The sequence below is a fragment of the Oreochromis niloticus genome, linkage group LG7, assembly GCF_001858045.2.
Source record: "Oreochromis niloticus isolate F11D_XX linkage group LG7, O_niloticus_UMD_NMBU, whole genome shotgun sequence".
Taxonomy (NCBI): Eukaryota; Metazoa; Chordata; class Actinopteri; order Cichliformes; family Cichlidae; genus Oreochromis; species Oreochromis niloticus.
The window spans coordinates 19,048,145-19,075,810 of NC_031972.2; the positions used below are offsets into that span (position 1 = coordinate 19,048,145).

General features: G+C 40.8%; 1 protein-coding gene across 5 annotated transcripts; it reads right to left on the reverse strand.

The window, feature by feature from the left end:
* Positions 1–81: 81 nt before the first annotated feature.
* On the reverse strand, positions 82–26,177 carry prrc2b (proline-rich coiled-coil 2B). Of its 5 annotated transcripts, none has more exons than XM_005459473.4 (31): positions 26,004–26,177; positions 21,408–21,585; positions 21,123–21,300; positions 20,670–20,772; positions 20,273–20,336; positions 19,961–20,104; positions 19,057–19,370; positions 18,793–18,917; positions 18,526–18,689; positions 17,434–17,521; positions 17,173–17,341; positions 16,174–16,513; positions 15,888–16,078; positions 15,005–15,188; positions 14,634–14,841; positions 12,291–14,333; positions 11,931–12,097; positions 9,095–9,210; positions 6,520–6,661; positions 5,869–5,945; positions 5,437–5,709; positions 5,198–5,299; positions 4,843–5,035; positions 4,656–4,753; positions 4,421–4,548; positions 4,022–4,262; positions 3,695–3,862; positions 3,464–3,543; positions 3,241–3,322; positions 2,314–2,522; positions 82–2,072 (listed from the first exon to the last, which is right to left on the reverse strand). In XM_005459473.4, exons 2-30 carry the CDS (start codon positions 21,520–21,522, stop codon positions 2,316–2,318), a joined length of 6,504 nt encoding a protein of 2,167 aa, XP_005459530.2. In that variant the 5' UTR covers positions 21,523–21,585; positions 26,004–26,177; the 3' UTR covers positions 82–2,072; positions 2,314–2,315. The 5 variants fall into 5 exon arrangements, with proteins under 5 accessions (XP_005459530.2, XP_019216575.1, XP_019216576.1 ...); XM_019361030.2 differs by having other exon boundaries at positions 179–2,072; positions 2,290–2,522; positions 21,123–21,297; XM_019361031.2 differs by having other exon boundaries at positions 179–2,072; positions 2,290–2,522; positions 14,634–14,838.
* Positions 26,178–27,666: the final 1,489 nt, after the last annotated feature.

A 27,666-nucleotide genomic window follows, 5' to 3' on the forward strand; every position in this document is an offset into this window, starting at 1 on the left:
CTTTATAGTGCCACAATATCTAAAATGAAATGTAAGTTTAAGCCTCCCTTTGCTCACAAGGCTCAACTGTACAGTTAAGTATGCGTATACACATATAGCAGTGAAACACTGTCGTAAAGATAAACATTTGTAGTGTCATGGAGCATTATAGTAAGCAGTAACAGTTATGGCAGGGGCGTCGTGAGTTTCAAAGTGAGCGCCCGTTACAAAAACAGAAGACGAACAAAAATAAATGATTCCATCAGCTTCACATTTTCAAACAGAACACACTTTTTTTGTTTGTTGTTTTTTTTGTTTTTTTTTTTAAAGTCCTTCGTAGTCTGCTGGAACTGCTGTGCTCGCACAAAAAAAAAAAAAAAAAAAAGAAAAAGAAAAAACACTGGGTGGATTTGAGTTTAACAAGCAAACGCTCCTCGTTCGTGATAATAAGCTTCTAACGGAGGAAAAAAAATTAATTGGACCCTGATTGTGATTATAGTTAGGCTGCATTTATTGCTAGTGCCACCTCAGAAACCAGATTTTGAATTATCAAATAGTGATGAGATTTTTTTTTTTTTCAATAACTCCCCTCACTGATTTTGAAATGGGATCTGAACAATATGAAAGTCTTTCAGGAGCCCTAAAGAAAAAGAAAAAAAAACAAAACAAACACTAATGGATGTTAAAGAAGGAAAAAAGAAAAATCGCTTACATCACATGTTCATTAACACAGTTTGATTTCATTACGGCCCAAGCAAAGCGATAAGAAAGCAAACATTTCAATCGGCTGTCTGAGGGTCCTTTTACAGCAACTGTGAATGCCCACCTCTCAGCCCTCCAAAACTTCACAATGAGCCCACAAATTTTCAGCGTGGTCAATCAAAATCCAGACACACACCCCCGCACGCACACAGAGCACACATCAGCATAATAAATGCCGAGTTCAGGTACAGTCTTTGTGAAATGTTGCTAGCTTCTAGGTAGATGTCCTGCAAGTTTACACACATTCAACACATCACATGCACACGCCGTCGATGCCAGTGAAGTTCCCATGGAAGCAACATAATTTTGGTAAAACGTCCATCTCTTTTTTTTCTCCTTTCAATTTACATACAGAGTGATCAACAGAATCTAAAAGCAAAGAACAGTTTAAAGAAAAAAAGAGTTTCTAAGAATCTAAGCAGTTTTTACGCAGTTCATGTGTTGGGTTAAGTAGCCCAAAAAAGACGCATTTCTGAGGTGATCCACTTGACTTCTGCTATGTTTGACATGCATGATGTCCAACAATTGTGTTTTATTTTTTTCCTGGGTTAATGAAATAAGTCTTTTAGCATTAGTATGGATGTCTGGGTTGTGACTTTATTTACCAGAAAAAATACCAAAGAAAAACAAAAAGTGCCCCACTGCATTTCAAATTTGCTTTAACAAAGAAAAAAAAAAAAAAAAAGTTAACAGACTTTGTTTCTCAGTTGTATGAAGTTTCTGTCGGGTCTTTAAGGGATGCAGTCCATAAACAGGGAGTAATTACAGTTTGGCAAAACGGTATGGAAAATGAACCATGTGAGCTGGCCATTTTCCTCTTCCCCCACTTCAGAGAAAATGCACACACAAAAACAAAATGTCTTTTCTCCTTACCAATATCCCCTTAAAAGTGACTAATAATAAATTAAAGAGGACCTTGAAGAGATCTGTTTAAAAGACTGTGTTTATGCATATATTTATATATATTTATATATCTCTATACGTGATGTGAAATAACAGTGTCCAGTTCTGAAAGTTCAAGAGGGGGCAATTCATTATGTTGTCTGCCTGCAGGCCCCGGGCCTTGGAGCCTTGGGGGTAAGGTGGGTTTTAAAAAGGCTGACACTGGTCAATGAGCTTTGTGTTGGCAGGCTTGGTGGTGATGAGGATTTTAAGGTCCATTATTACGCCTTGCCCTCTTCTACTTTGACAGCCTGGGGTTTGATGGCTCCAGTGCGTGCTGGTTTGGCTTGGCCTGTGGAAGGTAGGGGCTCCTGGAGTTTGCTGGTCATGCCCCCGGACGGTGTTTTGCCCTCTCCCACTGCCTTGCGTACATCTCTTATTGTTTTATTCTGTACAAAAAAGACAGGACTTATTAAAGCAACAGCAGTGCCTGGTAAGTCTTACATATATGCACCAACAAGTGTTTTATGTAGCACCATAAAAGTCTCACATTACTGAAAATGAATTACACAAAAAAATGTTACATTTTTAAGTCAAATCACACAACAGTGAACATGAAAAGCATTTCAAAATAAGAGAAAAATAAAATGAATTAAATTAAATTACCTATATTTACAGTGGGTGGCTCACCTTCATGCCATCCTCTGGCCCTTTGACCGGGGGCTCAGAAGCTGAAGGAGGGGTGGAGTGGGGAGGGTCACGGCCAGGATTGGGGTAAGGGGGGAACGGATGATGACGGGCTTATTGACCTGCATAACAGGTCTCTGAATAGGGTTGGGGAAGGGGCCTGTGGTGGGGGGCCGCATGTGCATCACCATGCTGCCCTGAGCAGTAGGGACCTATTGGTCACAGAGGAAACAACAGGAGGAAAAGCAGGTGAAGGGTTGGGAAATAAATGAGATGCAAATAATTAGCAAGTGCTGAATTCCTTAACACATTTTTAGACTTGACTTTTAGATTCCAAATACTGATGTTCAGGCTAAGGGATGTAGCGATCCTATATTAGGATATGATATTGGCAGCAGTATCAACGGCGGCATCAAAGACACACACTGAGCAGAAATGAGACCAGTAACAAATACCTTTAAAAAAAAAAATTAAAAAAATCTTGGTCCTGCTGTTATTTATTTAAAATAATAAACCCCAAGTGAGTAAGTGCATATTCTTGTATTTGTATTTACCTGTGACAGTTTACTTGAATAACGTTCAAATCCAAGCCTGATGCTGTCTTAGACATAAAATACCGGGGGCTGCCAGTGCTCCTAGTAAATATACATACGGTATGAATTTCAAACTCCTATGACTTTGAAATTGATACCGTATGTAAAAACAAGAATGATTCCCCATCTCTTCTTTAAAGTAAAGTGTAGAGCTTACTAGTACTTAGTACTCTGTATGAGCAGAAACCAAGGTAATGGAAAGGGGGTTTTTTACAGTATACTATATTCTAATTGCATAATGGTGCATTTAACTAATCATGTATAGTGCGTCCCACTTTTAAAACAGTGGTCATATTAAAAAAAATAAATGGTAGTATTTTAAGGTGAAAATCCATACCTGCTGAGCAAAATGTGTAGGCAGAGGGCCTACAGGTCCCCCAGGACCAGAGGGCTTCCCGCTGGGGCTAGCAGAGCCAGGTCTGATATAAAAAATAATAATAATAATAATATTACAAATGAATTAGCCAAATGTGCACTGTTACACAGTGGAGTACATTTGGAGTGATAAAAAGATCTACATAACTAACTTCTACTACCTTCCTCAAATTATTTCCACTGACCTGTAAGAACCTCCAGATATGCCTGGGGAATGATTGGGCTTCTCAGAGAACTGAAAACCTTTCATTTCCATCTGTGAGCCCTGAGAGTGGAGAGACACACAGAGGTACACTGTCAGACAACTGTAGTGGAATTTCAGTATTGGTCAGGGGTGTAACAGGTAAAAATGGCACACCAGTGGTGAGATATCTGATGGATGGAAAGTTGAGTAACATGAAGCCAGTAAGGCTCACCTCTCTGCTGCCAGTCATGACAGCTGCCTGCGACCCTGGTGGTAGCATTCGGCGTGGGGCTCCCACTGACAAGTTCTGTCCCTGCTGCAACTGGATGGACTGCGGGAGGATGAGGTGTTGTTGAGCTGAACCATAACGCAGCTGAGAGCCAGGCAGGGGCATAGTGACCTGGTGAGAATGAAGAATTGATTGTAAGCATTTAATATATAATGCCATTTATATGACGGCTTATATTTGTTAGGCTAAAACAAACACTATGTACAATTTTAAAATCCTCTTATACGTCAAAATGAATATTTTAGTCCTGAGCAGCATCAGCCCACAAACCTGAATGAGCTGAGAGTCCATTAACTGTGAAGAGCCCATGCCAGGCCCTTGGTTCATCTGGCTATCATAGACTAGCTGCTGGCTGCCATTCATAGGCTGGTAGTGTGAGCCTGACTGGGGTTTAACCATGTCTGATGGTTGCATGCCAGGGAAAGCTGAGTATGGGCCCTTGAGAGGGGCTCCACCTGACAGTACCATGGGGCTGGGCTGTGACAAGTTGGGGTGCATGTAAACCTGGGACCTGAAAAAGGAAGGAAAAGAAAAGAAGAGCAACACAATGAGCAAAAGGAAAAAGTTTTTTGTTTTTTGTTTTTTTAAAAAAAACCTCTCAAAAAGATTTTATCTGCTTTCTAAATAAATGAAGTGAAGCAATATGGAAATTCTTTAAGCAAGCAGTACCTGAAGGGGGGAATGGAGCTGAACATCTCTTGGGACTGAGAAACAGGCAGACCACCCCGAAGCCCCAACTGAGCCTGAGCCTGAAGAGACGTGTGTAAAGAAATGGGAATCTGCTGGGCTGCAGCCGCCTGAATGAGTGAGCACATGCAGCATCATGACGATTTGCTGGTACACAAGCAAGCCTGTATTTGTGTGTGTGTGTGTGTGTGTGTGTGTGTGTGTGTGTGTGTGTTACCTGTTGGTAAGTCTGCTGCTGGGTCATGGTGGGTGGTACGAGGCGTGGCTGGCTTGGAAAGACGTGACCATCCAGATACAGCGGGGGAATATGATTACCTGCATCAGGGGCAAAACCCAAACAAACTTTCATTTCCTCCTCTAAGATAAATCCTTCATCAAACTCAAGAAACAAAATGTAGTTTTACCTTGCATGGACATGGAAGGTGCTACCGATGCAACGGGCATTGGTGGCATGGAAACGCCTCCAAACGAGCTGTAACTGACACCAGTGGATGAGCCGGCACTGCAGGGAGGCTGAGCACCTGAAGCGCTGCCACCAGGAGAGCCCTGCTCAGGAAGAGACTGGGAGTTCTCCCACGCCTTGCGTGCTGACTCCATCTGCAGAGACACAAACATTTATAACTGAGCTGCACATTTCAAATCAGAGTTTTTCTAATGTTTCCTACTAAAAGCACCACAAATCAACAGGTGTACCATTCTTTCTAAGTTATACATCTAAAAAAACAAAAACTATCTGACATTGGATTGTGATTTAAATACCTTGAGGGTGAGATCAGCAGAGGGAAAGGAGATGGGGTTGAGGTTGATGCCAGGCTGCAGGTGGTTGGAGCGCAGAATGGGGATACTCTGATTCAAAGCCGTCTGTTTGAGGACAAAGAAGATTATAAATACTTACAAATCAACTTTCTTATTTTCAAATAGGACACTATTCCATTAATGGTTTCAGATGTATTACAGCTCGTTTCATTAATTTCTATAAAGTACAGTAAGTCACTTACGTCCTGAAGCTTGTTCACAGGATTGGACACGGGTACTGGGGTAGAACCCGGCGGCAGGCTGAAATCTGAATCTTTGGCACTGACACCAAACTCAATGGGTGGGACAGGCAGCACAGTGTCCACATGGAGGTCCACACCATTGACTGGTGTGATAGGGCCACCTTCCAGCCTATCAACACCTTCTGAGCCCTTCCGGTGCTTCAGGGAGCGTTCATTTCCGATGGGCCCTGGTTTGTGCTGCTCTTTGTTTTGTTCTGGGCCCGCATCAGAGTCCTGTCCCAAAACATGCAATGTTACAAGTCTGTCTATGTTTTTCAAAGTAATACTAGAACAACACTGAAAATGTGAAAAAAAGTTAAAATGAGATTTAAAACAAAAACAAACAAAAAACCCCACAAAACATGCAGTTTAGTAGCAGCTGCATCACACTACCTCAGAGTTGGGCTCACTCCCAGTGTAAGACACCTGTTTGGTCCATGAATCTCCCCCTGAAGACTGCACTGAAAGAGCTTAAACAGATACACAAACCTCACCATTATTAATGAAGAATGCGATCATTTGAAAAACAAAATGTTCACAAAAAACTCAAGCTTTCATATTATGCATATTCATATTACAACATCTGTTCTTTATGGACTTTACTGAAAGTCATAGATTGCCATAAATACTGGGAATAATACTACATTGCTCTTGTTCTATATGTAGGTTAGATTAAATGATTAATTTCTCATGGAGTAACGAGTGCCCAGGCTTCACCACAAGCTATGAAAGGACTCGTCAGTTAATTTCAGTTAATTTTGAGTCCCTGGAAAGGGGAGAGTAAAATTACTTTAAGTTGGTGCAAAACGTTTGTTAAAGCCCTAAAATTAAATATAGAAGTCTGCACTTATTAAAGCATGCCTTCATTGTTTAAGTTCACTGTGATGGTGAACAAAGGTAACCTTTCAAAAAATGTAATTGCCCAAAAACTCATGGGCCTGACTGTATGTGCTGTCAGTGTGTCGAGGCTAAAGGTAAATGTTTAATATAACAAAATGCATATCTCAATGAAGCATTGACCAAAAATTAAATAAATAACAATACCTGAGCTGTTGGTCTCCCAGATTTCAGTTCCCAGATTGTTAGAAGAAATTCCTTCCTCGGGTTGTTCAATGCTCATGCTTCCCTGCTTTTTGGCAAAGCGTGGTGGCATCTTGGAAGTGACTGTCCTGTTTTTCACTGGTACCTAAGATGGTTAAATGAAAAAGCTTCAAGGTTGGCTGTGTAAAAATGGCAAACAACTAAATGCAATGAACACTTTTGTGTAAATATAATGTGATATATCCTAGAAAATACTGCCGGCCTCCAGTGCTACCCCCCTCAGCTTCCTTGTACATGCACCTGAGTTATAAATGTGAAAATCCTAGATCACTTCCTCGAGTCATTGCTGAGATTTTAACTTGTCCCAGAGTTTTGGTAAATGGTACACATGTGAAATTCCTATGCCATCATTTTTTTACACTTGAGGGATAAAAATAAATAAATAAAAAATTACACATTCCCTCGCTTCTTCACATGCCAATGTCTGATGTAATGAGTTAATTCTTTAAAGTGTAATTAAGGGATCAGTGCAGCCACCTTCCCAGAGATCAGAGTCCAGGCATCACAGCCAGCACTTATTGAACTAGGTATCTACTGTGTAATCCGAAAAGAGTAGCAATGCCATGTATTTGTGCCTGTTTGTTTTGTTTGGACATGTTAAAGTAAGGGTTGAATTACTTTAAAATTTTAGCACATGTTCAGCGGTCAGTCAGTCAGAGACAATTATATGGAAGAAAAGACGCAACAAAAACTGACAGCATGGCAGCCAACAGAGCATCTTAATAAAACTGTTCACAACAACGTTAAACACGAAGTTGCTGTGTGATTTAAGTCAACTACCAGAAGGTCATGATAGAGGGGTTAATCGCTATCCCATAATTCTCCTTGGCCCATCTGCGAGTCATCCTTTCTCAGAGAGGACAGAGTGCACACACTCAGTTTTTAAACTCATATATCTAATATACTTCCATTACTAATCTAATAGTAATGGAAAAAATAAGCTGTATATGTGTAGAATGACAACTGAATCACTTTTCAGGATTCACATCTTGTAGAGAAACAAACGAGCATGCTGCAGCAAGCTGGAAAGACAAGAGGCTTTGCCAATGCAGAAGGAGCTTGGACTCGAACAGTATTATCAGAAGGTCATTGCTGTATCACTTAACAATTAAGTAAGCTTGCCAGCTTGCTCCAACTCCAACAATGCATGAATGTGACGATTAGTTTGTAGCATTTTTTGGCAAAGTTGTTTGAAAGCAGGAGGCGTGCCAATTTACAAGCAAGGGTTTAGTTGAATTGCTGAACTGATTTGCTCATGTAAACCCCGTCAAGACTGTATTATACCATTCTAGGTAGATAATATCACATCGGTCAGCTAACCCTTGGCGACCAGTCACCTGGGGAAAAAGGTATATTTCTCAGTGGGGTGTGAAGTAGCTTAACTGGCTGCTGCCAGGTAAAATATGTGGCAAAAAAAATCAGCCTGCCCAAAAACCTTGTGAATTCTGTTGGGATTTAGAGATTCTTTTATTGCTGCCATATACTCTGCCTTATGATAAATGCATTAATAACATGTTCTACAGTATTATTTTATCAGTAATATTGTGTACAGGGTTCATATTGCATTGAATATGTTTGTCATCACATTCATTCTATTCACAGGTTGAGTTCATTCTATACACAATGCATAACTGTGCTTGTTTAGAGTTGATGTTCTATCCAAGAGGGTTTTAAGCTTCACTGGTGAGAGTGTCCAGGTGATACATGTTGAGGGAAGATGAGAACATAGCAGGTTAATTGCATGCATGCTTACAATACGCATAAATCTAGTAGCAGGCCTGAGCGAAGGCCCAAGTGTCTTCTGCTTCTTATTTGAGACCTGCGCCAATTCAGTCTACTTAGTGATTGAGGACGAGGGTCCATTATTAGCCCTTAGAGGCCCTGAAGCTTGAAGTTATTACCTTAAAAGGAAGGTGTTATCAAAAAGAGAAGTTATATGTCTGTTCATAGTTATTAGAGATGTACAAGATGTACCCTTGTCTGTAAACAATGACTGGACATAATGTATTTTTGACCTGTATTGACGTGTATGTGGGGGTGTGATCCTCTATGCTATAAAACCAGAACTCAGTGTATTTTTGTCAGAGCAAATAAGCCATATGCTGACGGTTGTTCTCCGTTGTCAATAAACTCATCGTTTGATTGCACTTTTCTGGGGCCTCCGTCGTTTGTTGTCTGGTCTACAGTTGATCGATCTCGCTTCAATTCACAAGGAGATTGCCATGGTCAGCAGTACTTTGCATAATAGACAGCGACTTTCCTGAAAACATCTGCCAACTGCTCACTGATTGGTGACTGAGGACTAAAGAGCATTAACAACCAACCATTGCAGGACTCATAAAGGGAGCAATAGGACACTTGACTGCAGTTCACATATTGGGCCAACAGTGTCATAACAACGACTTTCTGAATTAAACACATTTTAGGAGGGACATTTTTACTAAAAAAAAAAACAAACAAACAAAACAAACTAATAATATTTCTTGAGTATTTAGAATTTGGTGTATGTTAAACTTACAGCTGCCCCTTGTTCTTTCCGCCTCCTGTCATCTTCCTGTGGACGTCTTTGCTTTTTTGACAAGGCATCCTGGTATCCATCTGGATTTGAAACTGGTCCCCCTGCGTCTCCTTCAACTACAAAACAAAGTATTTGTCAGAGGAAAAATCATGAGTGCTCAAGTAAAAGCTTCAGTGCTGAATTGTATCTGTACCTGTGTAAAATGCTCCATTAATACATTTTACCCTGAATTAAATTATCTAACGTAAAATGTACAGCTGCTAAAGACTTTCTCCCAACAGTTTAAACCTTAAAATATGAGACCTTTCAATTAATTTTACTATTTCAAAATAAATTAATGGTATTCTCACTGCACCTAGAAAAAAAAAAAAATCATAGTTATTCTGTTGTCTGAAAACAAGAAAGGAAAAATACTGGCGGCCTTATAGAGCTACAATTCAGCCTCCTATCAGATACATCTATGGTATAACATTTGAAATTCCTAGGTGATTTTCAGAAGATCTGACCTCTGACCTTGAGTTCAAGGTCACTCAAGCTTTTTTTGTTTTATGAGACACACCTATGGTATCAATAGAGATTGAAAATGTGACGTCATTCCAGGGTAAAACCGCAAAGGATTCTGGGAACGAGTGGCAAGCGGTACTAGCGCATGCAGGCTTTCACATGAAAACAGTCACACAGCGATAAAAAGAAACAAAAAATGGCAAGAAGCTGTTGTACTATTAACTGCAATAGCCAGTCGCATGACAGCCACGGGAAGCCGACGGGTAAAGAGATCGGTTTTTATCGGATCACGTCGTGGAAGAGAAATTGTTCAAGCCATGTTTCCGAAGTAACAAAGAGCCGACGGATGGCCTGGACTGCAGCCATTCGAAGACCAAATATAACGTTTCAGAACACTCCAGCTCACATGTTAGTCTGCTTCAAGCATTTCCACAAAGGTAAGTCTTCTGTTGTAGTTATTACGTAATTTACCATAACATAATTGTTGATGTAGGTTACAAATAAGTCTTATATTGATTTGAATTGAATTCGTTGCGCTATGCTGCTTTGTTCACTGTGGCTTTGCGGGCTAATGTTTGTTGTGTTTTGTAGAAAAACCAGCCTACAAAATGCTGGAATGCGATCCAGACTGGGCACCCTCTGTCAACCTGGGTCATACTGAGTTTAAAAGCTGCTACCACAGCGAGATTTGATCGGTTAAGAGAGCAATATCAAAACAGCCACGAAACATCCCGCATATATGTGCCCAAGGGTTGTATTGAAGCAATCAAGTGATGAATAACTGTTTTCCAGTATGCTGTTTTGCAATTTTTTATTTTTTTTTTTGCATCGTTGATTTGTTTCTTACCGAAGCAGCTAATAAAGCATAATGGAATACAATTTTGCCTCTTTCTTGTAAGATTCTATAATAGAATGAAACAATAATGCCAGTTATAAATAAAGACAATAAATTGAATGAATTACCAAACACTCATTTTATTTCTATTAGATCTGAAAATGTTGTGTAATACTACAACCTGAAACGACAAGTAGATTATCTCCTGTACAGGCCAACGCAAAGGAAAAAAAATGTAACAACAGCTGTGAAATGGAATAGTCCAAATCACCAAAGTAAACTGGACCTGGGCTTGTTGCAGGGATCTGAAGTTAATAAACATCTTGTGAGTGTATGCACTCACACTTAGGACCATATAATAATAAATATGTCCCTGATGAAAGTTGGGCAGCACGCTAATGTCCTTACGCCACTCTGTATGCTCGTATGGGTCTAACCCTTTCACTCCTTTGATTTTTTCCTCGTCCTTTTTTTTTTTTTGCCTTTTCGTCAAGTCTGTCTTTGTACGGACCTGCCGTGTTCTCCGTCGTTTTGTACATAACTGTTTTTGGGGCAAATAAAATGCAAGTAGGGATTAAAACAGCAGAATTAATGATTACCGGTGCTGGAAATACTACCGCTTGATGCAGTGTTTTGATTTTGTTGCCACGGGTACCAACAAAGCAATGCGCGAAAGTCACGAGACTGTCAATCTCTATTTTAAAATCCTGTGTTTCCTTGTTCTCAAGTTATCGCTTTCAGAAACTTGTGTCATCACCGCCTACACCAGCATGGTAATGGCGCCTTTTACGGCTGAGGGGTAGAAATTTGTATATAAAATATAGTATATGTGAACACACAGAGTGAGAGAGAAAAGAACAGACGTCAACAGCAAACAGCAAGCCAGCTGGGTTTAGCTTGCACTGAAGTGAGACAAAAAAAAAAAGTAGCCCACACCAGAACTTCTTTATTGCTTGCAAATCTGTTTCCACCACCCATGGTTATCCCTCAGCATTAAATTTTCCACATAGCTTTGGCCTGTGGGCATGACATCAAAGTTAATTATCATGTTAGCCACGTTAGCTGGGTTGCGTGCTAACAGGATTGTCCTACTGCTGTGGGGACACTGCCATAAAAAGTTATTTACTGGCTTTTCAGCTTGTCGGGACAAGAGCACAGAGTACTACTTGTAGGCCTCACACCTCTAACACATTATCTGAGTGTTTAGTTCTCAATCTATATTAACAGACATGAACTTCACCTTGCAGAACACAGGAGTTGCTGTTCTGCAGCTGTGCAACTTAATTTTTAAACAAGTTTGTCTGATTCCACACATGTTAAGAAAAACAAAATCACATAACACAAACAAGATTCAAGGGGATTAGAGGAATGAATGAAAGCAAATACACATTTTTACAGTATTTTTAACACTAAAAATACACCATTGCCAACACTTAATTTCCATCGGAGTGCATTTCCTATTGGTTCCATAAAGATGTGAAAGAAAGTTGGACTCACTTGGGTAGCTGCTGAGCTCATATGGGGACAGCGGTTCAGCGATGTCTGTTTTGACAGGTCCTGGCTTCAGCTCCTTGTCTAATTTCTTCCCAGTGGGCTCAATGGGCTCCCTCTCTTCTGGCAGCTGCTCTATGCTGTATACAGAGCCTGACTCATCTGGACTCCTGCTGTAAACAGGGCATAGAAAAAGTGCTTAAATTGTGTGTGTGTGTGTTTTTTCAAAATAAACCAAATTGAGTAACTGAAAATGGTGTCCTTGTAATCAAAATTATAGTCATCATCATACAAATAACAAAGGACAATGTTGTTGGTTTCTAAGCAGCTATAACAGGCGACTGGTCAGTAAGTTATTCACCTCACCTTTTACAAGAAGTGCCTCCGTTCTGCCAGCTGTCACTCCTGTTCGATGAGGAGGTGGGGGGATTATCAGGTGCACGCACCATCTTGCTTGCGTCCAGCAGTGATGGTTCTCCTTTCCTGTTCTGCCGTTCCACCAATGGTCTCTGACTAGAGAAGCTTCTCTTGGAAAGCTCCCTCTTCTCACTGGAGCCTGGCTCCTGGCCAGAGTCTGAGGGCATATCACCATGGCCCTGTGTAGCAATGCCTCCACTTCCACTCCGTTTCTCTCTCCAGTCACCAAAGTCGCTGTTGTCTGAACCCGTCTCCCATTCCTCTGTCTGGCCATGCTGGCTAGAGCGTCCAGAGTAGTGGCCACTGGGCCAGTTATCATCGCCAGTGCTTTTAGAGCGACCTGGCCAGGGATTTGCAAAGTCTCCGTTTATGTATTCATCACTTGTCCACTGATTTGAGCCAGGTTCGCGCTCTTGTCGTAGACGACGGAAGCGCGGAGGCTTGTCTTGACGTGGAGGACGCCTTCTCCTTAAAATCTGTCTGTCAGGGTTCTCACTGTCAAAGTAGTATTCTCCTTCACGCTCCTCTGTTCCATTTTCCATGAAGGAGCCAGTAAATTTAGGAGTGTACTTGAGAGCGTCACGCTCAACTGGGGGTCTGCGGGAGTAAGCAGTCTCTGCTCCAGGACCATAACCATTTTCTTGCATCGAGCCACTACTGCTGCCGCTAAATTGAGGCCCACGGCCCCTCCATGTAGAAATATCTCTAGATCCTCCAAAGCTTCGACTGTAACTACCAGTGGTGTTCAGTCGTGGAGGCAGCACCCGATTTCCAAAGCCTCTGGTGACCTTGGTCTTTTCTCTGGAATCTGGGGCAGTCTGATCATCTGTGTACACCTTGTTGGATCTCCAAGAGTCTCTATCAGCTTTACGGACATCCCCAGACTCTGTATAGCCTTCTCCATTTTCAGATCCTTTCTGGCGACGCCTCTTGGGAAGTTCCTCATACTCTGAGGCTTCACTCAATGTTTCACTGACATTTCGCCTACGGGGTTTGCCCCTCTGAAACTCCTCCACCTTGATTAGATCCCTGGGTGGTGCTCGACCTCTGCCTGCTCGCTGAGTGCTGCTGCCACTGCTGTTGTTATTGTTGTTATAAACACCTCTGAGATTATCTCCACCGCGGCCACCACGGGTTCCACCTCTGGAGTTAAATTCCCGGAAGCCTCGACTGCGGCCTCTACCCGTGCCCCTCACTGCACCAAAGGCCTGTTCTTCATCAATGAAGATCCAGTTATTGCGCCGTGGTGCCTGGGGTTCTCGGTTCTCCTGACTATCTCTAAGTGACTGACTCTTAGCACTGCTCCAAGTGTTCTCCTTGGGAGAGTCATCGCTGTGGATGCTCAGAGGTCTGTCAATTTTACACGGAGCTGGAGACTGGCGCTGCCTCTCTTCAGGTTGTTTTTCAACCACAGGTGATGCGGAACGCCTATTGTTGGCAGGCTGGTTGTCTTTCTTCAAGTCATAAACGTTAGTAAGGACTTCTTTCTCCAGGCGGTAGGGGACAGGCTTCTCCTCAGGCTCAGGTTTAGGCTTTTCATTCTCCTTGTCTTCCACTTTGAGGGCCTTAAGAACTGGTTTCTTGATGGGCCCGGTTCTGCGTGTCAAGGTGCGTCCACTAGCCTCAGATGGCTGGTTGACACTACTTGAACTGGAACTGGCTTCAGACCACTGGTTTTGGGCACTGTTAACCCCTCCGTCTTGTTTCTGGCTACAATCTCTTTTCCAGTTGTCTGTGGAGCCATCTAAGGCCTCGTCGTGGGATTCAAGGCCATCTTTCAGATGCTTGTCTCTCGACTCTTGCTTTGGGTATTCACTATCTGAATAATTCTGAGAGAGGTTCTGAGCCGTGGTGAGCAAGCCTTGGTCATGTTGTTCTCTGTCTGAACCTCGGCTCTGATAACTGTGATGGGGAAGATCATCTTGAGTGTGGGACAAACAATCACTGGCCCTCTCTTCATAGGAGTCCTGTTGGGAAGAGGCCATATCACCTCTGTGGATATGAGGAGACATAAAAAAAAGATTAGGAATGACAAAAACAGACAGAGGCCCATTAACAGAGCCTCTTGCCCTTAACAACATAGATCCCATTTAAAAAAATGGACTTTACAGTGTTGATAAGAAAATCCTCTCTATATACTTAAAAATAATGTCAGCATATCCTTTAATTCAGTAATCACTCAATTCAGAAGACTTAAAGGAATTATTAAAGTGCTCAGTTTTACAGATTAAAACACAAGAGGGCCTCATGCCTTAATTTAAGGACTGCAGAATTCTAACGCAATAAACTTACCTGTCATCAGGATGTCCGCTTTCCGAGCTTTCACGCTGTCTCTGGTAAGGTGGAGTAAAGCTACGCAAGGGATAGCCATCTTGATTCCACACTGGGTAAGGCTCAGTGGAAGGCGCTCGTCTCTCCTGAGGCAAGTTTGGATGGCATCCCTCATCAGAACCGGGACTGTTCAAGTGATCTTGGTGCATCATAGGTTTTACCATTCCTGCTGAAAATCAATCAATCACATATGTTAAACATGATTTCAGGTGTGTCTGTCCTTCCATTATGGACTGTATAGTCGGTCTATACCGAAACAAATGTGTCTGGCCAAACCACCTGTTATTTGTTTAAATTTAATACATTTAAGTATATACAGATATAGTAATTACCAGGGTAGTAGTCAACAGGAGACCGTCCCTGGGTCATGCGGGGATCCATGAAAGGTGGCATCATCATCCAGCGCGGATCAAAACCGAGGACATGTGGAGGGTAGTAGCCCCGCTGAGTGTGGCTTGACCCTGATGGATTAGGGTGACTTGACTGCTGCCAATGCTGCATCTTGAACATTTGTTCCTTTAAAATCCACACAATAGACATTCAATAAATGGGCAAAATGGACACCGTCTGTTCTGTGTAAAATGAGACAAACTAATTGAAGACATTTCCAGGCTAAGCTAACAAAGTCAGCAGGATATTGTTCACCATTTAGCATTCATAATAAAAAAATTAAAGTACATTTATTCTCATATATTTTAGAATGAACCAAGAAGATGCTGAAGGTTCTCTTCTCAAGAAATTAAGACCTAACGTTCTAAATATCCTAGTTTCACTTCTCTAGCACAACCCCATCATGGTCAATATCAAAGTGGCTGTTCTTTATGAAGGTGACCAGTTCCAACACACAAGATGTACTTGCCTGGGCTGACCAGGTGTATTAGCGGCCTAATGCAGCATAATAAGGTCAGCAAGCAAGCCGTCTCTAAGAGATCCCGAATGCGGTAACACTAGAAGTTCCAGATGGCTAATCTGTGCCTCTGTAAAGCTGCAGGGAGTTTATGGTTTTCACCCGAATATACACCAAAGGCTACTGTCGCACATTTGTTACATTATTTATAGATGTTTTAGTGCAGCTCCTCATTTCCCTAATCTCTACAACCAAGGTGGACAGTGCAATGTTAACATGACCATGGGCCATATTATTAAGAACAGTGCAATGAAACCAGAGTTCTCCTTAATTTGGAGTTGAAGCTATTGGCATCAGCTGGTGCTCACCTGCTGCTGGTGGTGTTGTGGTTGCTTTTGAAAGCGGGGTGGCACTGGTTTGGATGGCTGACGCCCACTGTAGTCTCCTGATGGTGAGGAGGGCTCTGGGCCATCTTCTTCACTGCCACGGTAGGTAGAGAAGCCAGACTCTTCACGGTAACTATGGCCAGGGGAATTGTCCGAGGGACACTCACTTCCATCTGCACATCGTGATAAAACACACTTGAATAGTTGCATTTGTGCATTTTTAACACTATTTTATATAAAATAAAAAGGACTGAGCACTCTTTTTTACCTTTTGTGCTGTAGTGCCAGTTATCATGGTGGCCTCGACTCTGTTCCCGACTTGGGGACAGTGGAACTTCTTTTCCCTCTACCTCCTTCTGGCTGTCATCTGTCCTTGATGTCTGCCTTTCAGCCTTCCCAAACTTTTCATCCAGTTTTTTGAGCTTTTCAGCGCATGCTGCTAGACGTTCCTCACGAGCACGCCTCTCTTCCTCCTCCCGCCGCCTTCGGGCTCTCTCAACAGCCTCAGACAGCTCAGGCGACACATACTTGGCCCTAGCTGGTACCTGAGACTGCCGCTGGTGATCATCCTGGTCAGCAGGTGGGTCTCCTTGGTTTCTCTGTTGGACCTAAAGGAGTTAAAGGGGAGGAACTTGAGTGATGAAGATTATCCCTTACTAGTCCAGGCCAATAAATTAATATTAAACTTTTTTTTTCTTTTTTCTTTTTTTTAAAGTAAGGAGGTCCGTTAGATTTTATTTCACTCTAAATTTATTTTGGGGGGAAAAAAAAGGACTAGCAACTCGCTGTTACCCGTATGTCACAGGACACTTGTCCTGTTTCTTAAATTGCATATCCTATAGTAGCTCTTGCTAAAATAACCAGTCACCCTGGGAACAAATAAAAGCTTTGTTTTTATTGTAAGACATATTTTAATATTGTGGTACCTTTAGTTTATTTTAGATAGGTGGTTTGACAGATTTTCTACAATGAATTGCAACTAACAAACACCAAAAGAACTTGGCAAGTGAAAAGTGCTTAGACATATCACTATGGTTACCGCAAGGTCATATCTCCTAATTCCCAATGACAGACTCACTTCAGGGTATGTAAAGGCAGACAGCTATTCATATGCTCTATAGTGGGGTCTCTATAACGTTCCACAGTCACAAAGGAATTAAAGAAAACGGTGTGTTTTAACAGTGATCATCATAATAATTTGATCTTAGGTAAGTAATCTCAAAAGAGGAGGGCTGAAATGGAAAAACACTGCCCTGTGCATAGCTACCTGGGTGTCTGTGGAGAGATATTTGCCGTTGGTCTTCCTGGGAGGCTCGTGGTGGTGATGCTGGTAAGAGTAACTCTCTTCTGGACCCTCTTGTGGGTAAGATGCCTCCCCCGAGCTAAGGGAGGAATGGCAGTCCCGCTGGTTCTCTCTCTCCCTCTCCCAGTCAGCCCTATAAAGAAAAATAAAGCCAGACACATTTTTAAATAAAGACAAAATTGGAGTGTTTAAAGTAATAAGCAGCCTTTAGGGACGTGCTCTCACCAGATCTTGTTTTTGTCACTGGAAGAGTGTTCTTCTTCATCATCACTAAATTTGAGCTTCTCACTATAATCAACCTCCTCATGAAGTCCTGTGGGCAGGGGGAAAACAAAACAGTCAGTCACAGTGGTGAATCAGGGTGAGGTCTAAACTATACTGTCCTGGCTGTATTTATAGAGTGAAGTAACGCTAGCTGTGACAAACAGTTTCTTCTCCTGGGTCATATTTGTATTGTGAAGAACAGTCAACCTGTTCTTTTGAATCACAGTTTAAAGCAACTCTTTTTTCCCCCATTTATCTGTCAGACTGTGGTGAATAAGTCACTTGATTTGCTCTAAACAGGTAGGCCGACATCCCATTTATTTAACAACAGTCAACCAGAAAACTGTTATTAAAAATCCACAGTTGGAACTGGATCTCATCAGCAATTGCCAAATTCTACCGGGCTGGTATTTGGTTTTCATAGTACATACAAAGCCCATCTGACTGCGTCCTCTGTGGCTTTGCTTTGAGAAATATACACATGACCGTTCGCAGTGTTGTGTGAGGAAGATTAGCATTACCCTAAAGTACACATGCTGCACCATTGAGGATATGACAAGATAAAGAGAAAGCACCACTCCAAGCCTTTAACTGAAATCTCTTGATCACATTACACATTTAATAAAGTAACATTAACATTTTTTTTCTTACTTATAAGCCACAGACATATCATGCATCCCCAGGGTTTTTCCTCCATATAAGAAATTTTAATGGCCACTAATGAGATTGTGACCCTCTCCCAAAGGAAAAAGATCCCTGTGACTGCAATTTAAAGCTTGCAGTCACAGTGAAATCTACCGTGAAATTTATTTTTTTGTTAAAATGGTCAAAAATGATGAGAAATACTCATCACCTTCTGTAAGATAAATTAACAGACTGATCATGTATAAGTCTATGGCCAACCACGAAAGGCCCCAACAACGAATACTAGAAAGTAATAAATATAGCATTCCACACATAAAAATATAATGGTGAAAGATATTCACAAACTACAGAAGAAACTCACAGTGAGAAAGTGTCAAGGACCATTAAACATGTCTAAGATATACTGACCAGCCCATCCATCTTCACAGTCATTGTCAAGCTCATCCAGATCCTTCAAATCCTCTGGATTAATAATGGCTGGGCGAAGTGGTCTGTCAGTAGGTCTACGGATAGGCTGCGAAGAAAGTCGAGGTGCAGCGCGGACAAAGCGATTTTCTCTCCTTACGTCACCACTGCAATGAGATTGTGGCAAATTAACAACTGCTAGGTATCCCAGATCTCTATGTCAAACTGCTGAAAAATGGATAACTACTTGGATATTTAAAATGAACTTACTTTACAAGCTCAGGTTTGGCATAGCTCTGCCTAAAAGTAGGTTTGCTGTCAAAACGGGCGGGGGCTGCTACGGTGGTGGGAACATGGTCTGTACCCGTAGCTTCACGTGTCTCTTTAGAGCACATCTGAAAACAGCAGCACCACACAGGACGATCATATCAGGCATGCAAATGCCAAACACTCTGTTTTAGATTGTATCTAAAAGCAGGCCATGTTGTTTTCTTCCACAATGACCTGTAATGTTATGAGTCATACAGTACTTACAAAGGCAGGCAACATGTCATGGTAGACAGCAGTTGAAGTGTGATGAAGCTGGTACTGCAATGCAGTAGGGACGGCTGTTCTGCGGACAGGCTGGGCAGGTCGCAGGGAAGGCTCCTTGGGGTCAGGGCCTGGTGACGGAGCCGTCACCGTACTAGATGAGGTGGTGACTGTGGTGGAGGAGGGGTGAGACGAGGCTGGAGGGGTGCCAGTCTCAGCCAGGGCAGTGGCCTTACCCTCAGGATCTGCTGGCAGGCTAAGGGTCAGGGATGAGGGCTGAAGGTTCCTGCCACCACCTTCCCTCCAGCTTGTCACATCTAGAAGTAAAAAAAGAAAAGGGGGGGGGAAATTAGAGGACCGGACCAACCTAAACTGATAAAATGTCAAAATCCCCGTGGAATTAGGAACTGCACTGAATGTCAAATAGCAATAGGTAACAACTTTAATTGAAAACAAGCAATGACTATAATTTAAAAACACATCCACTGACCATGTTGTTTCATCTCAACTCAATGTGGTAATTTCAAGAACTAATTACAAGTGAAAGAGTTGGTTAATACTTTTTTTTTTTTTTTTTTTTTTTTAAATCAGAAATATTTTATCGAGTTCCCAGCCTGCATGGACAGATCATGGCCAAATGTGAGGGTGGGTGGTGTGAGCCAGTAGTCGTTAGTAAGAAAGTTGTCAAATTTCTGCTCTGAAAGACAGCTTGCTTGCAAACTATGAAAGTAAATTACATCAAGAAGCATGTAATGCAGGTTATAGGAACTCTGAAAAAACTGCCCTCTTTCCTTCATTTCTTAAATAAAGTAATGTCTGCCAGTGTAATACTTTGCCTTCCAGGAGGCAAATCTTATCTGTGAGACTACCAATTACTAAAGAAGGTGAAGCACAGAACAGAACTTACTCTGGGGGCGGAGGCTTGGTCCGGGCCCATACGACGGATCGAAGCCGCTTCTTTCCTTGCCAGCCCTGTCCTGTTCTCCAGCTGCCTTCAGTGTGGGAAATTCCTCGTGAGAGAAGGGCTGAAGTCGGTTTGAGGCCCTTGAACCTGATGTAGATATTGAAAGACACGGCATTAAGAGAGATGCTTGTCTGAGCTGAGCAAACAGAAAGCCATTTTCTCAACTGGGGTTTGAAATCTGAACAGCATACTGAACACCAACTGCGTGACATTTCATTTTAAACAGACTTTATTCTGAATTAATGAATGACTCACCATCTTGCTCTACTGCCTTTCCATTTAGCTGGGCCCATTGCTTTGGTCCACTTGTGTTTGTGTTCTGTGAAAATTAAGAAACCAAAGTCACCATCCCCACAGACCTAATGGAAGTTTCTCTACCTTCGAGGCACAAATGAGAAATTATCCTAAATATTAACAACCTCTCTTGTTCAACTTGGGAATGTGAGCTTTCCTCCATAAAGAAGGTATAATTCTTTGCTTTTCTGCCATTATTAGTCTTCATTAGAATATCTACTAGACACTCATTTGTATATGAGTAGCTCTCAATTAGCAAATAACCCAAAACATTTAAACACAATCAATGTGTTAACGAAAATCTGCAAGAAATATATGACTGAAGCAGATTTATAAGCATATGTATACTCATACACACCTCCTGGTTGGCTACCGGTGAGGACTTCTGAAGATTGGAGACAGATTTCTGCAAAGCCAGCGGCGGCTGCAACTCCGGCAGCTGTGGTGTTGATGCAACAGAACTACGAAAAATAAAAAGACAACTGTGAGAAATTAACCCTCAAAAGCCTCTAAACTGCTTCTCTTTCTTCCTGGTGAACAGCTGACTTCTATCAAGATCAAAGCTTTAACTTATTTTATCCTGACACTGAACCCTGAAAAATATGAGAGTTTAATGTCAATGTTGATACTTCAGGAAGGACATTTCCATTTCAGCCACTGTAATCAACTAAAAAGGGTGTCTGACTCCCAGTGCAATGATACTACGTGAAAATATAAAAATATTATAGCATAATTAATTTACTTGACTGACATTTTTTTTTTTTTTTTTTTTTTTAAATCAGAGAGAGCGGGTCTATAAAACACGCCTTACTTCTTTTGATCGGGTTGTTCCTGCTTGTTCGCCCATCCTGTACCGTCTTTGGGCACTATAATCACGTTGGGATCGTTTCCTTTGTTTTCAGACTTCAAGCTCGGCAGATGAGCTGGTGGGGGCATACGCCGGGCTGTGGCCACTTTACCAAGACTCTGCAAGCCATGTCGCGGAACTACTGGGAGACAAAACATGTAGATAAAGAAGTAGGACCAACATTAGTAAAGGGGCTTAAACTAGATAACAGATGAAGAAAAAGTACAAGAGAAACAAAATGAGCCTTACCTGTGTTTTTCTGAGTTTCTATTGATTTTCCCTTGTACTTATCAAATAGGCTGAGTGAGGAATACTTGCTTTTCCCATCCTTGGACTTGGTTATTTGCCCCAAACGATCGGACATTGCGATGTAATGTCATCTAGTATGGAAATTTTTCTTTGCGCCTCTTCCCAGTGCCTTCTGATTCTAAAAAGAGGAAATGAAATATCCACCTTAGTACAGAAGTCACCCAAGGAAAAACCAAACCTCAAGAATAAACAATGTTAATTCACCATCTTTGTAAATATTCAGTGTTAATCTGTCAATACAGACCAAACCAAAAACTATAAAACACAGCATACTGTAACTGAGATATTCTACATGTAATACTGGTTTACAAAATACCCATGTAAATAAAAAAGATAAATGTTAACAGGAATAATACACATGAGTAAACAATATACAAGTTAATATAATATAAATATTATATATTAATATCAGTTAATACACTCCAAGTAAGTCAATAGGGCATGTAAGCAAAGTGCGAAACCAAAACAGCCATTAAGCTGACAGCATGTGATCGAAACACTTTAGTGATATCACATCCTCTCTGGATGGGTCCACGGCTCCCTACAGGAATGTTTCATCAACACTTCCACTGAATTACACTGACCATTCACACTGAGGGAAGAAGAAACCCAAACCATTGCAGCAAAAATGCCTCCGACATCATAATGAAACAAGGTCACCAGTGTCCCTCAGTGTGGGTGCCAGGGGTCAGGATTTTATTTTAATGCATCTCTTTACCACATATATAGCAGTTTCATAACCTAAAACCTACCAAGAACCAAAAGACCAACACATTTTGGTGTGAATTGTGTTTTCAATATCAATAAATAATGAGGCCATGAAAGTATTCCATAATACCCATATGGTGAACTGTGTTAACCAACATGAAACGGCTACAAATGGCAATTCATTTATTTAAGTGTTAGAAGTAATTTTATACTTTCCAGCTAGACTCAACACAGATTAGTACGTTTATGTATTTGCCTTTATGGCAATACTTCTCCAAAGGTATAATTAACCACATAAAAATACATTTTGTGTAGCTTAAATTTTTATCTAAATGAAATGATTTTGAAACCACTACTGCTATTCTTTCTTTGAAGCAAATATCCCCTGTACATTACCATCTATTGTGGACATTCACTTCGACTTGAGTTTTGTTTTTCCCCTCTGTCTGACCTCTGAACATTGTCAGCAATGTCTCTGAGGCAGGGACAACAACAGTTATTGACTGAAATAGTTGTACAAATAAATTTAACTGCACCTCAGAAGGGATGCAGTAGATAGGTTCTAAAATCCATGGAAACAAGATGTTCACTGCAAATTTCAATCCAATATATATTGTACTGTCAAATTTAAAGATGCTCCCTTCAGACACCACATGTGTTACAAAGACCAAGTCTTTGGGTGACAGGAAATACTTGCAAAACTGTCCTATTGGGATCATTTTCTTAAGATATTATCTCAAGTCAACATTATTCAAGTGGTTTATCACATAAACATGAACCACAATACAGCCATCTATTCTGAAAGACCAGGAGAAGACAAATCCCTGGGTAGTAGCTGCATATGTGGATCCATCTGCTGTGATGACCCCTTGTGAATAAGGGAACTGCTGAAAGAAGCTTCTATATGAATCATGAAACAAGGTAATACAAGAAATCCATGTGTGTAGTTTTTACCGTGATATACTAAATTTCTTCTGAAGCAATCCAAATCTGCTTTGTAACTCAACGTGTTGTTTCACATGATTTTAAACATTCTTTTCCTGGTGAATTTCTGCACATTTTTTAAATTGCCATTTCTCTCGTCTATAGCAGGAAAATGTATTGAGGATATGGTTTAAAAGACATGTAACCCCCCCCCCCCCAAAAACACAAAAATTAACACTATCAAGGCATACAGACCTTATGTTTTAGTACGCATGCATAGAACATCTTTATGCAGTCTTCAAATAACCTCTGCAGGTAAACATCAGCCAACAAAAGATTAAGGCCGGACTAACCATGTGATACAAAACACTACAAACTTTAAAAACATCAATTACTCTCACAATATTTGAGCTTAAAAAAAAAAAGAAGAAAAAGAAAAAGAAAGAAAGAAATGCAGACTAAATGAATATCTGATATTATGTCCAGGTCAATATCTAGTGCTAAAACCAAACAATGCCACCAACTTTCAAGAAATTATCAATTTCAAGAAACACTGAGTGGGGAAAAAAAAAAATCCAACCTGACACCAATTATTAAGCACATCCCTATGTTTTTTTTTTTTTCTTTTATGCACTTAGGCCTACATTGCCACTTTACCACAGTAAGGTCCTGACATGAATGATGGCTGCAGGTTTAAATGTAAGCACGAAGAATGGTTATCTGTCTTTAATGTGTTAGCCTGATGTTAAACCGGCAAACTGTACAGAGTGTACCAGGTCTTTCACTCAGTGACAGCTGGGATGGGCTCAACCACTATCCCCACAACCCTGAAATGGACCAGCAGCTAGGAAAATGGATGGACTTTGATGATTAATAGGAAATAGTTTACACTGAAAACAGTAAGCCAGTATGATTATTACAGCCAGGAACCTTGCTTTTGGTATGCAACATCTTGGCTTTTAAAATTTTTTCAATATATAAAAATACATGTGGCACTGTGTCCCAATATCTCAGTAACAGTTGTCTTGAAACCTAATTATAATTGCCGGTATTGCTAAATATCTCTTTGGGTAACAGAAAAAATGTTTTATGCAAAACAACCTGAGAAAAATAATCTGACATGTTACATTCAAATCAAACTCAAGCATGTCCATATTGACAGGAAGCAAATGTCACAATGTTGCAATGCCAAGAATTCCTTCTCTTTCCTGGCTAGTTCAAACTCCATTTCCATCTATTCTTTATTCAGTGTTGAACTATTCTGAACAAATGATGGAGGTTTGCAGAAACTATTTGAATTTACAGGATACTTTAGTGAGAAACATCAAGTTAAGCTGACAGAAGCCATAGCATCAACAAAACTAGATATGGCTACTCAACCACACATGTAAACAAATAGTATTATGGTGACTTACTTTTTCAGTGTGATTAAGCAATACACAACCTTGTAACACAGTTACAAATGTCTCCTTTGTCTTCATTTAAACAGTTTCATGTAATTTTTTTCCAGTGTTAAAATTATTGTTGTTGTGCTTGTTGAAGCGTCTTTTTTCATGATGGCTACATGAGCAGATTTTTCAGTGTCTTGAATAACACAGTATCAAAACAAAATACATCTTGATAGATTTGTAATAGGACACGAGCACTAGTATATACTAGGAGTATTTTCATGTGTGAATGAAATTAAGGTTTCAACCATTAGCGGATAGTGGATTATCGTATTTGCAAATCTAAATAATAGTAAATATCATTTGAAGCTAACACCCGTCAATCCATAGCACAGTGGAGGCCGTTCGGTTAAAAGCTCCGCATAGGCGTTTTACAGAGACTTGTAGCCATAAATATGTTTATCAAGCTAAATTTAGTTATGCAATACACTCGATTATGGTCGCTCGCACCAAAAAAACCCATAAAATCTACCAACCTCTCCAAACACAACCAATTTTAAAAATACATTGAGATCTGTAAGCTAACGCCTTGACGGCTAACGCTAGCTCCGCCTTGACTTTTGTGAATTTCAAAAGGCTACATCCACCAGAAACCCCAAAGAAAACACCACAAGCAATAAAAGTGGGCATTATGTAATCGTAAAACAAAAATTTGGACTTAAAATTTTAGTTTCACCCGAGTTACAGTTCTCATTTTTTTAAAGCTAGCATACATGCTAAGTTCTCCAGCACAAAACTGACATCAGCGAATGCTGCACAAAAACAAGAAAGTCAAAGGCTAATGCCATCGTTTAGACTACAAATCGAACGTATCTGGTCTGTTTAACACACTTATCAAGACGGGCTGACTGTATGTTAAATTGCAAGAAAGTCACACAAACGTTAACAAAGATCTAAGATGTAGCGGCTACTACTCGGCGACAAAATATGCTAAGTGCTGGCTAAACCAATATGGTTATGTATATAGCAAATGGTCGTAGTGAGGGTCCTGTAGAGTCATCTAACTTCACAGTTAAACGACGAAGACACACACAAAAAATGTAAACTGCTGCTTTTCTGTTTTCTTTTTCCCATAACAACTGCTCTAACTTAGCCTCAGCTAACAGCCTTGACACTGCCAGCTTGTTGGAAAATTAGCGAAACGGCAATCCCGTAGAACTTCCAGTGGAGGATGACAAACTACAACCGGTGTTTTTTCAGTGCTTCTACAGTGGTGCTTTTATTACTGGGGATATACAGGCTTTTCTGTGGAAATTCTCTATAAAATACTCTGACCTGTGCTTATTTTTTTCCCAATCCCGCTTGGCTTTTTGAACGGCCTGAATACAGCGATGGGAATGTAGGACAAGACGATTAAAAATGGCTGCTGCCAGGAACAAAGCAACAATAAAACTGGGCAGCGGAGAAGACGAGCGAACCGGGAGCTCCCACGGAGCTATCTGCACGTATAACTCACCGATTCAACAACTTGGAGTGTCTTCTGATCAGTGACGGTGAGAAATTTCCACAAAATGTTGTCTACTCAAAGGATGGCTTGCGATTGTACAGCCGAATCTTCTTTAGGTTTAACCGATTGCAATGTTGTTGCTGGGGTCCTACCCGGCCTGAGAATGAACAGGGCAGAGTGGAGGCTGGATCGGCTCGGCTCACTACGTCCTACGTCACAGAGGGACGTAACCAGCACAACATCGCCCCCTGTCGTTTGATTTCAGAAATCACACAAACCCTTCCCTTGATATTTCTAGGCCCTTAACCCGCAAAAGCCCTTTTTGATTGACCCCTACACACGATAGAACAAAGCACAGCAGTTTTTTTCAAGTATGAAATTGATTTTTGCATAGATATTTTACAGTGAAAGCGGTTAAACTGACTGATATTTAAAATACAAAATAATAACAAGACAAATAGGAGATGTTATAATTGGACTCACACCTGTAATTTTATGATGGAGGCATTGATTCATCAAAAATTGAGTGTAACAGCAGGCAAATGGTTCCTCTAGGTGTCTTCAAAAACGCATGTACTCCTCTTTATGCACTGAAGAAATACAGAACTTCTTTTCTGGATCACTGCTCCACTTCACCCTAGCATTCTTTTCTGTCACACCAACCCTCAGCATGTTTCACTACATCCATGTGATCTTCTTCTATTCCTTTAACCAAAATATGAAATCTCTCTTTACATTAATCAACTTCTTTCAGAACTTTTGTTACACAAATACCAACGTGTTTTACCACAGGGATGTCCAAGAGTACACTGTGTGCACGTTTATGAACAGAGAAAAGTTTATGTTTTCGGATACAGAGGCCTTTGAAAAAATTCCATTGTCTTGAATCATCATCTGAAGTTCATCCTTGAGCTGCCTTCTGCAGTCTGGCTCGTTACAAGCTCTGTTTTTTATTATTCTCACAGTTCTTTAAAAAATGAAATAGCCAGCAGCATTAAAGCAATTTTGGCTGCTTAAATGAATAGTCCTTGATGGAAACACTAAGAGACCTTTCTTTAAAATGCTGATTACAGGCCAGATTAACTTCAAAGTGAAATAAATCACAGACCTGAAAGCCTACTAAGGAAGGCCAAATATTTGACAAACATGTTATTAAGCGTGCATTGTCAAAAACATAAGAGAGATAAGATCTTTATTGTCATTGCACAGTCATACATAGTACAACAGTACAATGAAATTGAAAACTGTCCCACGTCGGCACTACGTACAACACAACACAACACAGTAAATTAGCTTAAGTAACAAAAAGAAGAATAAGTGTATGTTTATTGCACATTGTTATTATTGCACCATGTTATCAATATTATTATTGTTATTGTTGTTACCCCCGAAAAAAAAAGTCCAGGGAGGTAGAATTCAATGGAGCAGCAGTAGAAGACGATCAGCAGCTCCTTCTTCAGGTACATTTTTCTGAGGATTCTCAGAAAATGGAGACACTGTTGGGCCTTCTTTAAAACAGCTGAGGTGTTTGAGCTCCATGTCTATGTGCACACCCAAGAACTTGAAAATGGACACCCTTTCCACACACTCCCCAATGATGCTGACAGGCTGCAGCTCAGACTTCCTTCTTCTGAAGTCGACTACCAGCTCTTTAGTCTTGGTGATACTGAGG